Source organism: Trachurus japonicus, chromosome 5, assembly GCF_045865225.1.
Source record: "Trachurus japonicus isolate A0001 chromosome 5, Traja_1.0".
Taxonomy (NCBI): Eukaryota; Metazoa; Chordata; class Actinopteri; order Carangiformes; family Carangidae; genus Trachurus; species Trachurus japonicus.
Genome location: NC_140911.1, coordinates 29,367,621 through 29,385,132, shown reverse-complemented (window position 1 = coordinate 29,385,132; position 17,512 = coordinate 29,367,621). Strand labels below are relative to the sequence as shown.

The 17,512-nt window shown below is 39.0% G+C and overlaps 1 protein-coding gene across 1 annotated transcript; it reads left to right on the top strand.

Annotated features, from left to right (window-relative positions):
* The first annotated feature begins 12,627 nt into the window (after positions 1–12,627).
* On the top strand, positions 12,628–15,142 carry LOC146987840 (green-sensitive opsin). The gene is made up of 5 exons (XM_085777246.1): positions 12,628–13,075; positions 13,258–13,426; positions 14,226–14,391; positions 14,473–14,712; positions 15,014–15,142. Exons 1-5 carry the CDS (start codon positions 12,712–12,714, stop codon positions 15,110–15,112), a joined length of 1,038 nt encoding a protein of 345 aa, XP_085633372.1. The 5' UTR covers positions 12,628–12,711; the 3' UTR covers positions 15,113–15,142.
* The last annotated feature ends 2,370 nt before the right edge of the window (positions 15,143–17,512 follow it).

Here is a 17,512-nt window from a genome sequence, read left to right as displayed (position 1 = left end):
TAATATTCTAAAAATAGTTTTTGGTACCATTTATTCTGAGATTATAAGATTACAATTTACTACACATTTTAAATGCAGCATATTTAGTGAATATACGGTGCAATACTATTGTAATTTTGGGAACAAATAATGAGCTTGAAAAAAGGGATATTTTATGTATTTATATAAATAATGGCTGCAAAATAGTGATATACTTGAAAAATAATTGGGAAGACAGGTATATGAAACAACAATGGTAGAGTGATAAAGAAGGTTGAGTTGTTGGGTAAGCAAATCATTCTACAAAGCACCTGCAGTGCAGTCAAGTATGTCAGACCACACCTGTATGTCTTCAACACCTGAAACTGTATGAAAGGTATGCCAGTGGTAATTCAATACGCACAGAGTGATTATAGAGTAATACAAAGCTGCTGTGCTGAGGCGTGTTGTACTTTAATTACAGTGTAAGTACAGATTGTGTGGGCAGTATTTCTGCTACTCCATATCTACAGTACCTGCACCTAGACCTACAAATCTGACGGCTATGATTAAGAGCTGGAGACACTCTGAACAACGACACCAACACCTCAACAACGAGCTGTCTGATGAACTCAGGCTTAGACAATCTGTGCCTTCCTTTTTGCTCGTGAAAAAACACTACCATCACTTAAAATCTTTCAACTTGCTGACTCATGTTAACTCATCTTGCTGTTTGGCAATTTTACAAGTCAGCTGATTTCCCTTATTGTTTTATGGTTGTTGTTTTTTGTTAAACACTGTGATAACTGTTGGTTCTGATAAGTGTTGTAAATAAACTTTAACGTTACTTTTGTGGCATGAAGGTGCCACATATAACTTGACTCTTTTATTGTTGATGAAATGTTATGACCAAAGTGATGGAGGTGGGTTTCTGTTCAGCTGTGTAGAGCTGTTGCTGTTGGTTTACTTTGTATCTAAGCTTCATTTCACCACTTTCCGATCCCAACAATATGGCATCCTATCAGAGATAGTGCTGTACCCTTTTGAGAACTTTCCTCTACCACCATCTTTTCCGTCATAATGATGCACTTAATATTTCAAAACATCTTTAAATGTAATTTTCCTCAATGCTTTCAGCACTCAAACGAACCAAATAAATTAATTGTATCACAGCTACTTTATGAGTTTATGAGCATTTACCTACATATCCTGTATTTTCATGAAATGTTATCCAAGGAAGAGAAGGGAAATATCTGACTCTGTGTTTTGTTCTGAGTTTTGTCCTCTGGGAGGCGCTGCAGGTCTCTGTTCAAAGCATCCTGATCCACCAGCATTGTGTTTCCTGCACTGTGGACTCTCAACTGCGTATTATAGATAGTCTGTATATACAGTATGTACACACACACACACACACATACTGTATATATATATACAGTATATAACAACCCCCAGCGTAAAGTCCTGGAAGTGATGGCGTGTCCCCTGCAGAACCATGAGCTCAACATCATGGAGTCTGTCTGTGATCAAAAGAAGAGACAGATGAATACCTATTCAGATTTCTAGGTTATCATTGCCCCCCCCCCCCACACACACACACTTTTTTTGAAACAGTTTTTATATAATAGTGATGACTTTTGATTTGATGAGTTACTGTGACATAGCCAGCCTTACTTCATTATTCATACAGTGATGTTTGATCAGTTTTCTGTGGGAAATAAGGGTTATATATATTTTAAAGCCTATGACTGTATAGCCCATTGACTGTAGATGTTCATGGACAGTTCACTCCTCTCTGTGCTCTGTGCAGGCTACAGGAGCTTGGCCGGGCTGGCCCCTCAGCAAGGCAGTGGGTGGCGCTGTCCTCCAGTCTACAGGGACTGCTGACTGCCCCCCCCCGGCTCTCACACACCCACACACAAGGCGTCACAGCGGAGGTGAATTAAACAGGTCACCTGAAGATGAAAATACGTGTAATGAAACCTTTGCGCAGCCTTCAGCCTTCAGCCTTCAGAACATGACTTTATAAATAGACACTGTGATATGCTGTGTCTGTACAGAGTCACAGTGACGTACAGTATAGCTCAGCAGCTACCAGCTGATTGCTACAGACAGGTTAACACTGCTGTTTATCTGTCACCTAATGTTCAGGCCAAGTGCCAACTGTGTAAACAGGTCAGGACAAGCCCTGTCCACTCTCTCCTTGTCCAGTAGGAGGAGTGGAACACAGGAGAGGAGGATCTGCTACTGAGCCATGTTCTTCCTTCTTATAAATGTTACTCAGTACTTTAATGTCAGGAATATAATGTCATGTATGCACTTTCATTTAAACTATTCTATGGAAATGTATGGATTGAACAAAACAAAAACAAACCATAACACATGGATCTTCATCCATCTCACGGCATCTATTACCAAATACATTCCATCACATTTGTTTTTTAGCCTTTTGAACAGCACCAACTAATCTGACCATACACACACATGCACACACTGAACATGCATAACATTATGAGCACTGACAGGTGAAGTGAATAACACTGAATAAACCCTTCATCATGGCACCTGTTAGTGGGTGGGATATTGGTATGTGCTGATTTACAAGGCCATTCTTGAGATGATTCCATCTTACTTATCATCCCTTTTAATCTTGACTAACAGGGCCTACAGTTTCCGCTCTCAGGACTTTTGTCATTTTACTGTTCCTAAGGTGAGAACAGAGATGGGGAAGAAAGCTTTTAGATTCTCTGCTCCTAGTACATGGAACAGTTTGCAGTCAGAGCTCAAACTCCAAAGTCTGGTATCTCTGAATGTATTCAAGTCCATGATAAATTCAATCACATCCAGGCTTCAGGAGTGCAAATGTTTTACTTGAGTGCAAATGTTTGACTTATCTTGTAAATTCTTTTAACTAATTTTGAAAATTGAATTGTTTTTTTGTTTTGTTTGTTTGCTCATTTGTTTTGTGTTTTTTAATTAATGTGACTATGTGTTGAAACTATGTGCTGTCATTCTTGGCCAGGTCTCTCTTGCAAAAGAGATCTTGGACCTCAATGGGACAAACCTGGTTAAATAAAGGTTATAATAATAATAATAATAATAATAATAATAATAATAATAATATAGGCATCCATATTAGGCTTTTGTATAAAATGTTGAACTTTAGAGAAGCTCCCACTTTGTTTACTATTTCCCATCCCCCAGGGATTACAGATACAATTTTTTAGAGCAAAATCTGGCAAAATATACACAGATCAGGCCTAACATTATGACAGTGAGAGGCAAAGTGATTAACACTTCATCATGGCTCCTGTTAGTGGGTGGGATATATATCAGGCAGCAGGTGAACATGTTGTCCTCAGTGGGCTGTTCCCGGTTGGCTGGCCCATGTGCTCCCACCCAACAGACCAACTACTGTTGCTCAAGGGGATCACTGTGTTTTATCTATTTGTATACTGGTTTGTATGTTATGACTTGCCTTAGGACAACGGATGTGAATTAGCAACTATGCTAACTCCGGCATATTTACATTGACGCTCTGGCTGACATGTTGATTAATATGCAATGTCCTATATATATATATATATATATATATATATATATATATATATAAATTTTAAAAAATCATTAGATCGGATAAACAGATACAGTTGGAAGGCTCTCACTCTCACTGGTTGACATTTAACGTTGCACAAAATATTCTAGATCAGGTCATAATGTGTGCTTCCTGACCCAGTAACAGATTAGCTGCAGTTCCTGTTTGTGACCGGTTTCTGGCGGGAACTGTAGAGTTCCAACTATCTTAACCTCCCCAGCAGTGTGGTAAGCACCTGCATAGATGTAAATTAGAACGCTAAATCCAATCACCTGTTGCGTACGTGTGACTGCAGGCACGAGGCAGGCACCCTATTGATCTAAGCTCTTTCACAGTTCTCACCTACGTCAGGCTTATGAGTGTCTGCAAGCTTCTGTATCTTCTGTATCTCATTTAGAGCTCAGCTCTCACATCGTCACCATACCAGATGGCCAACATGCGCAAATCACCACTGACCTTTGGTGTTGCTATCTATCTATCTATCTATCTATCTATCTATCTATCTATCTATCTATCTATCTATCTATCTATCTATCTATCTATCTATCTATCTATCTATCTATCTATCTATCTATCTATCTATCTATCTATTCCTTTACTTTACTACGATACTATACTACACTACACTACACTACACTATACTATACTATACTATACTATACTATACTATACTATACTATACTATACTATACTATACTATACGGTTCCATTTGGTGGTAGTATACTCGCATGGTTCTACTTGGCACTTTTACTCAAATGTTGTATACTGATGGATTACAGTAAAATGACTGTCAGTAAGTAATTGTGGTTATAGTGTCTGTCTGTCTGTCTGTCTCAGGAGTCTTGAGAATGAGACCCTTTCTCAATGACAGTACGTGTATAAATAAAGGTTGAATATTCATATTTACTATACTTTACTAGATAACATTTAAAGAAGGATAAATGCTGTCACCTAAATTGCAAAAATTAAAGCAGCTAACACTGAATTTGATCATATTCTAATTCATTAGCCATACAAGGGGGCCTAATTGTATATGATAAATCATTCTAATCATGAATGAATGAATGCATAAAATAGGAATAGGGGAAACATACTGAAACATTTATGACCTTCACTGTGCACCAAGAGACAACCTGGCATCTTTGACCTCTGGAGTCAGTGTGTGGCTGCTGTAATCACTTTGAAGACGACCTGAATTGAGAGAGACAGGTGTCACCACTAATGCGCGGCGTGACTTCCAGACAACCTACTTAACACCTCTGAACTGCGCACAAAGTGTGAATCCAATTTGTGAGGATTGAAGATTAGAAAGGGCCCACCCCCTCTGGTTTAACAGCTTGCTAGTGACAATTTTGGGATTCTAAGCAGATAAACACAAGCTCCTTGGCCCGGAAATCCTTCTTGTGGGAATTGACACACTTGTGAAAGCTGTGTGACAGATGGCTTCCTGTTTGTATATCCAGAGCACAGCCATATGTAATTGCATTATGATAAAGTGTGTAAAATTCACTTCCTCATGTTTGATCAGAAGAAAATAGAAAAATGCTTTGTTTAAACTATTTCCCCAAATTTACACCAGTAAAACACAATAAGTAGTAACAATGTCAAACTTAACACACAATCCTGGACTCAAATTTAGCTATTGTTGCATTATTTATAGAAATAAATAAATAAAATTCTTTTTTTCTTTTCTTTTCTTTTTTGAGTTTATTTTTGGGGGCTTTTTATTGGCTTTAATTGGTAGCACAGTCGAGAGACAGAGAGACAGGAAATGGGGAGGCAGAGAGGGGCAATGACATGCATTGCTGAGACAAAATCATCATATGACGTTCTTATCTCGTCTGTGTTTTATGTACTTTTTAGTCACTATGGACCTCTGGTTTGTGTCCTTAATAAAGTTTTATTATTATTTTTATTATTATTATTATCATTATCTGATATCTGATATCGTTGTACGGTACCACTGATTTGTCGAATGTCTTGTATCTCACAGCTTACACTGTGGGGGAGGGGAGTTCGTGCTGATTTTGTGTTTGTGTGATCAGTTAGATTGTGGCATTTTGTCATTGGACCAATAATAATATATGTAAACGTCAACTGTGGTGACTGTGGTGCCAATTACAGTTTATTTCATGCGTAAAGTTCTTGGAAATGATTCAGTGGGACCTTGTAGCATGTCAGCTACCAGGGGGAAACTAGCTTATGGAAATGTTGGATATTCCTCAAAGTCATGTTGTCTGTCTAAGCAGGCTGCAGCAGGGACTGTTCAACCACTGTAAATGGAAGCAGCCAAGGAAACATGCTGAACAAAGTGTGTTTCAGTAGTAGCAGTACAACCCTATTCATATGGATGTTATGAGGTTGTTAAACATGCACAATCTTCACCACTCATTGGCAGACTGGCACAATAATAAAGGGTCTAATGCAATATTGTGTTTTAAATTAGGGCAGTGGCTCCTAACGTTTTTTGGCTCGTGACCCCATTTTGACATCACAAATTTCTGGCAACCCTGCAATCACAGCCGTCAATCAAGATGCGTCAGCTCAGATATTTTTATATGCTGAACTCGATTTATATTCGAGAAAGTGAAAGTATAGAATACAGTTGTTTAAGATTGTGTGGTGTTTTACAGTAATCATGATCTTAAAAATAATAACAATTAGTTAAAGCAGAAGTAAGTGGTCCGGTCGTTTTCGCTAATGCTGCGTTCCAGGCAGGCTTTTGAAATCGTAAATTACAGCTTCAAGTCACAACTTACGACTTTGTAGCGTTTCAGGCAACCCACTCGTGTTTTTCCGACCTGTTTTACCGGTGAAAGTCACTATAATGGCCACTCGTAACTTCCGACCGGTGAACTCGTACCAGATCGAACTGGTACCACTTCACGGTCGGAAAAATACGAGTTTCCTTGAACGCACCATAACAGTCCTCGTCCCTACGTCGCCACATTCACGGCGTTCCTTGGCTGCACACACAGCCCTGCATGCCGTTCTCTCTCCTCATTGGATAAAAACTGTAGGATACGATAAATGTTTTCTCTTCGGCTCAGAGCAGAGCAGAGGGACTGACAGACCCGTGTTTCAGTCCAAACACTCTATGTAAGTGATTGCTGTCGGAAGATATAACTATTTAAGACTTATATTAACACAAATATATCACTTACTTCTGCTTTAAAAAAAGATATTTTCATCAGTCATTTTTTTTATTTATTACTAGACATTTCAGGCAACCCCATTTGAATTCCAGGCCCCATTTATGTAAAGTGGATGAATGTCTGTTTTATTCCTCCTGAAGTCCACGATCAGCTCCTTGGTCTTGGTGGTGTTGAGGACCAGATTGTTGTCCCTGCACCACACACACAGCCGCTCGACCTCATCCCTGTAGGCCAACTCATCTCCCCCAGAGATGAGTCTGACCACGGTTGTGTCATCCGCAAACTTTATGATGGTATTGCTGGGCTGGGCAAGGACACAGTCATAAGTGTAGAGGGTATAGAGTAGGGGGCTCTGTGGGGAGCCAGTGCTGAGACTGAGAGCTGTGGAAATGTGAGGGCCTACCCTAACCCTCTGGGAGCGACCTGACCGGAAGTCCAGAATCCAGGAGCAGATGGATGTTGAAAGACCCAGGTCTGTCAGCTTGGACACCAGTCTACGGGGGGAGGATGGTGTTAAAGGCTGAGGAGTAATCTACGAAAAGTAACCTTGCATAGTTCCCCCACTACTCCAGATGGGACAATGCACGATGAGAGTGTGTGCGTCATTGATGGGCAGGTGTGGTGTGGCTGTCACTGAGTCCACCTCAAAGCGGGCAAAGAAGAGGTTCAACTCCTCTGCCAGTGAGACGTCACCCTCGCAGCTGAGAGGTTGCTGGGCTTGTAACTTGAGACTGTTTGTCCTTGTTAAAACATAATCTCTGTACAGCTGCAACCTCTGCAGATTTGGCTTTCTGACCGCAAGCACTCCTCCTATCTAAATCCAGTTACATATAAACTACTTCAACAGTACATAAGTAAGTGATCTAACTCTGCTGGCGGAGTTGACAGGAGTGACAGGCTGGTAAATGGATCACCTAATCAAATTATAGATGGCTTCTGTAATTTGATTAGGCCAGTGTCTGAGTCTTTGTTGATGGTATTTAGGACATAAACACATTTTGCATAATCAAAAGACCAGTATTAATTTAAAGTTGTCTCCTCTCCGTTGGAACATACAGTAAGGCTTCGACGAGCTCTTGCCACTGCATTCGGTGGAGCTACAGTTGCAGTGACAAAGACTGCAGTGTAGGGAGCTGGGCTCTTCAAATAAGGACAAAATATTGGAAACAACTAACTCTCTCCATTTAATTTAATATGACACTCAGCAATAATAATTTTGTCCACTTATTTCCTCCACTGAATGGTCACAAATATTGACAAGTGTAACATGTATTGCTCAAAATCCTGCAGCTGATGTACAGTATGGCTTAAAGTTGAATTGAATGGCTCGCTGTCACAAAACAACCTACACTTCTGGGGCACTTCTTCAATTTAAAGTTTGAATTGCTTCAATTCAGGGCTCTGCAGGTGAGCTGGAACATATATCTTTAATGAGGAAAATAAGTACTTCAATGTTGCAAAAGCAAACAATGGACAACAAAACATACATTGCATCTGAAATGGCTGTGATGTAAAGGACAACACACAAATTTTGACAATCTTGGATGATTTATGTATAAAATCCATTGTGTTGCTGGGTGCTAATCTGTTCATGAAAAAAATCCACAGTGGAGTGTAAATTTAACCCAAGCTGTTCGGTCAGTGGACAACCTTAAGAATATAATAAGTGGATAATTGTTCTTATAATGGATCTCATAATGCTGGCGGAGTTGAAATGAGCGACAGGAGGGCGAGTGGTAAATGGATAGTGACCTAATCAAATTAGAGGAGGTCAATTAAATCACTCTTTGTTTACAGTAATGGTATTTAGGACTTAATTGCATTCTGCATAATCAAAAGTCCATTATTCATTTAAAGTTGTTTTCAGTGTAATTGGCTCACTGAGGCAGTGGCAATGGAGCTGCAGTGTAAGGAAAATTGGCTTTTCAAGTCAGGACTTATTATAGGGAGACAAACTAAATAACTAACTCTCTGTAATATTAGCTGTCAGTAATATATATATATATATATATATATATATATATATATATTCTCATTCATTAAAGCAGAAGTAAGCGATATTTTTGTGTTAATAGAAGTCTTAAATAGTTATATATATATATATATATATATATATATATATATATATATTATTTATATTTGTATTACAGCACTTTTTAAATTAATGTTGCACTGTATTTTAACTTTTAACTTACATCTAGGTTGCTCCTTTGTCGTGTTTATTGTCTAGACATTGCAGGATATATTTTATCATATATTTTCCTCTTTGTATCCTATTTATTTTCTTTAACTAAGTTATTTTCCTCTGGAGCGGCCTGGCCGAATAATTTCCTTCGGGATGAATAAAGTTCTATCTATCTGTCTATCTATCTATATCTTCCGACGGCAATCACTTACAATCAATCAATCAATCAAAATTTATTTGTATAGCACTTTACAATAACCAGACGGTATCCAAAGTGCTTTACATCAAGGCAATAAAATAATACATACAAACATACATAGAGTGTTTGGTCTGAAACACGGGTCTGTCAGTCCCTCTGCTCTGCTGTAAGCCGAGGAGAAAACTTTTCTTGTATCCTACAAGTTTTATCCAATGAGGAGAGAGAACGGCATGAAGGGCTGTGTGTGCAGCCAAGGGATACGTGTGAATGTGGTGACGTAGAGACGAGGACCAATAGATCCATGACGAGGGTGGGAACTGCTGACTCCATCGGCTGACAAGAAGTTATGGTGCGTTCAAGGTAACCCGTAACTCGTGTTTTTCCGACCTGTGAAGTCGTACCAGTTCGATCTGGTACGAGTTCACGGGTCGGAAGTTATGAGTGGCCGTTATAGTGACTTTCACAGGTAAAACAGGTGCAACAGGTCGGAAAAACACGTGTTACGGGTTGCCTGGAACGCTACAAAGTCGTAAGTCGTGACTTCAAGCCGTAACTTACAGTTTCAAAAGCCTGCCTGGAACGCAGCATTAGCCCAAACGACCGGATCGCTTACTTCTGCTTTAAGAAAATAATTAATTGGGACATACTATGTGCAAATGAGTAAATGCAGTTCTCTACAAGTTTACATAAAAATCACTTGTATATATGGCCCACTGATATCCAACTCTTCACAGCTTATAAACAATCAATCAATGACAATAACTTTTTTTGTAGAAATAGTAGTTTATTCAATGTGCAACAACAATCAACAATCAATCAACATTCATAAAGCATTCATTGATTCAAACTTAATTCATAAATGTTACATAGATTTAAAAGGTGCAGACTGAAGCTATTCAGCTTGCCTGCTCTTTAATTATTCATTTCAGGTAAACCTTCAGAGCTCTTTATGGGTTCAGTGTAACAGAACATAGCAGAAATCTTATAATCAACAGATGGAGCCAAAATAAATAAGCAGCATTAAACTTTTAAAAATTAATTCTCATATGTTTTATACAATACAATGCAAACGGTAACTAAACCAAACTCAACTCAACTCAACTCAACTCAACTCAACTCAACTCAACTCAACTCAACTCAACTCAACTCAACTCAACTCAACTCAACTCAACTCAACTCAACTCAACTCAACTCAACTCAACTCAACTCCACTCCACTCCACTCCACTCCACTCCACTTAACTCAACTCAACTACAGTAGTAGCCTGCTATGAAGATGTCCAAGGGTTTTGTCTTGTTTGGTCTTTTGTTTCTAATTTTGCTATTTCATGATGTAATTTGATGGCAATGACAAAAATGATGTAATTTGTGTCTATCATGGTGAAAAAAGGATCTATGCACTTTAACCAGCTCAAATGATAACGAAACATTTTTTTCATTTTGATGGTACCAGTCAATTACAGTTTTTTTTTCCAATTGCTAACACACTAAAATGACATGCATAGCACAAATATTTAAAGCAGAAGTAAGCGATCCGGTCGTTTTGGCTAACTTCTTGTCAGCGGATGGAGTTAGCAGTCCCCGTCCTCGTCCCTATACGTCACATTCACGTGCATCCCTTGGCTGCAGAGAGGACCGCCCCTTTATGCCGTTCTCTCTCCTCATTGGATAAAGGTTGTAGGATACAAGGAAAGTTTTCTCCTCGGCTTACAGCAGAGCAGAGTGACTGACAGACCCATGTTTCAGACCAAACACTCTATATAAGTGATTGCTGTCGGAAGATATAACTATTTAAGACTTGACATACATGTTTGCCATTTCAAAACACTGCCATTCAAAATGACACTACATTAACCAACTGGCCAATATATGTGCCACCTTGCCAAACACCTCAATGGTTAATTGTTACCACTTCAGTCAGGAAGTAAGCACCAAAAGACAGGTGAGCACTTTTTGGAAGACGTTGCAGAGAGAGGAAGAGGAAGAGGGAGGGTGAGAATGAGAGGGGGAGGAAGAGTGAGAGTTTTTCTATAGGCTATTTTTTCTGCAATTTTCTTTGTCAGTTTACTGTTTTGTGAGCATATTTTTGTTCATTCCAAGTTTCAACAGCATGTGTGTATCTGCAAATACAGTATGTCTGTGCATGTGAACAATCTGAAGAATTCTCTACAATTTGAACTATTTTAGTATTATGGAAAAGCATACTAAAGATGAGAAGGCTTTTCATACAATCTGGTAATATGAATGAAGTGTGTGCTGTGTTGGTGCAAAATTTTGATTTTGATAATGCTAAATGTAGTTTTGGTTGCAGTGCTTCATTTTGCAGGATACTGTATGAGTTATTTTGGGTGTGTTGTTTTGTGAATTGTGTTACTAAAGCAGAAGTAAGCGATCCGGTTGTTTTGGCTAACTTCCTGTCAGCCGATGGAGTTAGCAGTCCCTGCCCTCGTCATGGATCTATTGGTCCTCGTCCCTACGTCACCACATTCACGCGCATCCCTTGGCTGCACACACAGAGAGGACCGCCCCTTTATGCCGTTCTCTCTCCTCATTGGATAAAGGTTGTAGGATACAAGGAAAGTTTTCTCCTCGGCTTACAGCAGAGCAGAGTGACTGACAGACCCATGTTTCAGACCAAACACTCTATGTAAGCAGTTGCTGTCGGAAGATAGAACTATTTAAGACTTATATTAACACAAATATTCTGCTTACTTCTGCTTGAAGTATTTTGATAAACCCAGCCTAGTTTGTGTTTTAACAGTTGGGAAAAAACTGTAACTGCCACAAAAGGAATTGCTGGTTGTATCCTGTATCACTGTCGGTATTGGCCACTGCACTGTCTAAAGTTGTTACTCCTATTTTTCCTCCTCCTTGTGAGACTGCACTTTATCTGATGCACTTTACTTGACCACTGTGTTCTTAACAGTGTTATCTTGGAGTAAAAGAGAGTAGAGTAAAACCTTTAACTCAAACTTGTGTTCAGCAGATGAACAACAAGACAATGTGGCAGAGCAGGCCGGCTAGTGAATGGTAAATGGATAATGACTTAATCAAATTACAAGCGGCTCCTGTAATTTCATTAGGACACTGGCTGAGTCTTCCTTTAAGAGTATTTAGGACATAAACACATTTTCTATAATTCAAAGTCCATTATTCATTTAAAGTTGTGTTCACACCTTGTGTTTTAGGTGAAATTTCCTGAGCTCCTCCAAAGGACACGTTAGATTGGAGTAGTCCCATACAAGTCCCATACAAGACATGAGACAGGGATTAATGCTAGAGCTGTGCATGACAAAAAAGTGCCTGCTGCAGCTGCCAGACCACATGGAAGAGGAGACAGAAATATCCCCTGACATTCTGTGACATTCACTGTTTGAATGTTAAAACATCCTAAGGAAAAAAAAAGGTGACCCCTGGTCTGTTAAACAACAAGTGATTATACACTGACAGATTATGGGGTAAATTCTCATGCAGATCCTCTTTCCTGATCCATAGTGAGTCTGCACCTAGGGGTTATATAGCTGCAGGTTGATATTTAAGAAGTTGGAAAGCAGACGCTTGGCTGCACCATCAGCGCTCCAAGGTTATTCTACTCTTCCAGTCCACATCCTAACTTGAAAAGATGGAGAACGGCACAGAGGGCAAAAATTTCTACATCCCCATGAACAACAGGACGGGGCTTGTGAGAAGTCCTTTTGAATACCCACAGTATTATTTGGCGGACCCATGGCAGTTCAAACTTTTGGCTCTTTACATGTTCTTCCTCATCTGCACCGGCTTCCCCATCAACGCTCTGACTCTGATGGTCACAGCTCAGAACAAGAAGCTCCGGCAACCTCTCAACTTCATCCTGGTCAACCTGGCTGTGGCCGGACTCATCATGGTCTGCTTTGGATTCACAGTCACCTTTTACACTTCCATTAATGGATATTTCTCCTTGGGACCATTGGGCTGTGCTATTGAAGGGTTCATGGCTACACTTGGAGGTGAACTTCAGGAAAATGACAATTAGCAATTGTCATATATTATGATTATTGTTTTTTTCCACCCCATTTTTGTTTCTCCAGTAACAGGTTTCTGAGACTGAGCTCTGAGCTGGTGTAACAGATGGCAAGATTTGGAGATTCTCACGTCAACCTCTGTTCTCTCTCTTTTCTTAAACCAACAGGTCAAGTGTCTCTTTGGTCTCTTGTGGTTCTAGCTATTGAGAGATACATTGTGGTCTGCAAACCCATGGGTAGCTTCAAATTCACAGCCAGCCATGCTTCAGCAGGATGTGCATTCACCTGGATCATGGCTTCCTCCTGTGCTATTCCTCCTCTGGTTGGCTGGTCAAGGTAATGGACTAATACCCCCTGAGCTCATGCCACCCTGTCCATGGCAGTTGTTGTTGGGGTTGGCAGGATGGGGAATGGAGAAGACCTTAATTAAAATCCTTATGTCTTTCACAATTAGGTGCAGTCAGTGCAACCTGGCTCTTATTGTACTGTTTACATTTTGGAACTGCTGGGATGTGATGATGTTACCAGAATCCAGAAGGATGCCGGAATACTTTAATCTTTTAGCTTATTTACCTTCAATTTTTCAAAAAGTGGTCAAGTTAATTAATTAGTTAGTTAAATTAAGGGAGGCAGCTGCTCTTCAGTGTCACATCAGAGAGATCCCAAACCCAGTGTTTACATGCAGTGTAGGTGAATAATAATAATAATACATTTTATTTGTACAGCACTTTATATTGAACCAACAATCTCAAAGCACTACAGAAATATAAATATAAATGAATGAGAGTGCTATATAGCTGTGGAGGTGGGTGTGGCTATGTTCAATGGGACATCAAAGCATTACTATACGGGTACAGTGCTTGTTCATACAACAAGTCAACACTGGCTTGAAATTTCTAATTTTCCCAAACAAATCCACATGAAAAAATCATGTACACAAATATGCACAGTACTGTAATCCCTCCTCTGATACTCATCTGGTGAAAACCAATTTTGTGGTACTGTATGTTACAGTTACACTTCATCATGAAGTTGATGTTCTTTACTATCAAAGTATGCATGAAACACAAAAGATTCTGATTGTAACGTAAGCACTGATATCTTGGATCTAATGGTGTGTTTCTTTTGTTCACAGGTACATCCCTGAAGGTATTCAGGTCTCCTGTGGACCTGACTACTACACACTGGCTCCAGGCTACAATAATGAGTCATTCGTCATGTACATGTTTAGCTGCCACTTCTGTGTGCCGGTCTTCACCATCTTCTTCACGTATGGAAACTTAGTGTGCACAGTGAAAGCGGTAAGAAAAATACGTTTTGGTGTTTTTAAGTGTGGCTTTCGATCAAGATGTTCAGTGTGAAATTGATGACCTCATCCTCAGGCTGCAGCCCAGCAGCAGGACTCAGCATCCACTCAGAAAGCTGAGAAGGAAGTGACACGCATGTGCATCCTGATGGTGTTGGGCTTCCTCGTGGCCTGGACCCCATATGCTAGCTTTGCTGCATGGATCTTCTTCAACAAGGGAGCTGCCTTCTCAGCTACAGCCATGGCTGTCCCTGCCTTCTTCTCAAAGAGCTCAGCATTGTTCAACCCTGTGATCTATGTGTTGATGAACAAACAGGTATGGGACTTGTATAGCACTTGTAAGCAGTAAAAATACACCTAATAGACTGATGGTAAAATCCTAAAAGAGAAATGAAAGGACATTACATATCCGGACACTTCACAGGAGGATTTCATTTATTGTCCCTGTAATTGACACTGCAAGTAAATATAAATATATTATATGTTATAAACCATACATTTATTTATATACTTTAAATAAAAAATGGTAAATTAAATATGTTGCAAATAAGTTCTTGTTTTTTTTTTATATGCATTGCTCACCTGTTTAATAATGATACACAATACTGTGATTTCAGTTCCGTAACTGCATGCTGAGCACTGTTGGAATGGGCGGTATGGTGGAGGATGAGACCTCAGTATCAACAAGCAAGACAGAAGTGTCCTCTGTCTCTTAAACACCAACGAATCTCAACAGCTCTGATGGATTTTTTTCACATGGACCTATAACATTGCAGTTCAGGCTGTGGCATAATTTCATAATTTCAATGAACTGCGGGTTCCTGAAAGTCAGCCACCTGACACTGGGTTGAGTGGGTGAAGCCTTTTCTCCTACAGTGACGTTTCTTGTTGAATCCTAATCCATGTAATTCTGTAAAAGAAAATATCAACATAAAAATGAGCACTTATTTTGTTCTGCTGTATTGAACCTTTATGTTTTGAAGGCCGGAACTAATTTTCTTGGTCAACTGTGTATATATATTTTATAAATACTTATCGCATTGGAACTGTAGGTAAATAAATGCATGCATTCAAAATGTCTCTGTTTTTTTATTATACAATTTTATAAAGACTTCATCTCTTATTTTATTTGTGACGTAGGCCAATGTATTTTTTTAAACAGCTAATTTAGTCCTTTTCTGTTTAGGAGACACTACTGTTTAACTGGGTGAAGATTTGCATAGATACAGTATATTACTTTGTTGCAGTTCACACATCATAAACATTATTCTCACAACTCTAGATGCAGCTCCCAGGAATATTCAAAACATTGTTCACCAGTTTCATTTAAGTAAGTCAGTCACATCAACATTCAACCTTTCCACAAGTGCTTTAAGAATTGAGACGTCAAGATATTATGATAAAAACTTGACTGACTGCAGAAAATACACATTCCAAAAATATTCAGAATTAAAATAACTTCATAGATTTTTTTTCAAGCCAAAATCTTTACATTTAAATAGGGTTTATCAAAAAAAAAGAAAAGAAAACCCCATTCAAAATAGAGTTTGATATTTGATGCAAATACTTGATTGATTTAGATGTTTTTACAGTGAAATTTTCAATGCAGTGTTTCATTTTGAAACATATATGGTATGTGGTAATTTCAGTTTTTAAAATTATGCATAGAGATAATCAAAGCTGTTGTTAAAACTATGTGTGACAGTGGTGGTCCTGTCACTATGCCTCCAATTGATCATGTGCCCTGGCTACTTGGCCAAGGGGATGTCCCTTTGGGTGACTGGCATGACTCTTACCCGGGAGGTGTGGGTTCAATCCCCGCCCGGGCCCTCTTCACCTTGCCACATATGCATGCAAAAATAGACCAACAAAATGATGCCAGGAAACTGGGAAGATTACATCAGTTATCCACCGTCTTTACTGCTTATCCTGCAGGGTCTTGGAGGGGGCAGCTGGAGCCAGTCCCAGCTGACACAGGCAGTGTGCTGCACGGTTGACATATACCAAGAGAGAGAAATAGCCTTGGTCTGTTATATGTATATGAAGATATATAAAGTTTATAATAATTTGATAGAAAACACAAAAGTAATGCAGGGCCAATCAAAGTGAGTGGGTGTAACCTGTTTTTATCGGCTGTCAGATGAAAATTTCAACAACACAAATGTCTTGACTAGTGAAATGATGTAGTAAGTTTGTGCAGATACTGTATGAGAACTGAGATCTGCATTCAGAGTTGTGTGAATGATGTTTCTGATCTGAGAACTGCGTCAAAAAAGAAAATCTGTAAAGGTAAATGAAATGAGAAGTAAAGACAAATGATACTTTTTAAGACTAATATTATTTTATGTCACGAGTGCCAGCTTGTGTGTGATTGTGTGGAATATCTTTTTCATGCTTTTAGAAAAAATAAAAAATAAGGCAAAAGAGTTTAATCATTCATTTTTTCATTTTATTTATTTGTTTATTTGAAATGGGACTCTGCATACAGTATTCATGAACATACAAAAATGTGTATGTATGTAAATATGCCAGACTCCATCTGTAGTGCATGGTCCACAAATAAAGTTACAGTAAAATAAATATCAATAGCAATACAAATATCAAAATCTTATTACAGTTAAACAGTTAAGAACTGTTGAAATGTGGAAGTTGTATGGTGTGTATAGGGGAGACTGGGGACAGTTGCAACAAGGGACGGTTGCAACAAGCCTTATTTCTCCAATCAGAAACATGCTAGAGTGATGACACTCACACTGCACATTCACAGTTAGACCCTCTACCCACCAATAATAGAAAAGACATATTCAGCATCTGCTCCTGCTTGTACTGAGACAAAGTTGTTTTAAGGGTATGAAAGTAGCTTTTTTCATGAGCTGTATTTTTGTCATACTGTCCTGACCTTTTGTATGAATTAATCCAAACCTACCTAGTTTGAATCACTGTTTTGTTGACTATCAAATGACATGGTTAGCATGTGTCAGTGTCATTGTGTCTAGCTAGTACATGATGTTTTGTAATGGCTGACAGGGTGGGGACGGTTGCAACAACTGCCATTTGAATATGGAAGCACTATGCAAATGCAAATGTATAAAACAAAACATTTTTAGCTTAAAATA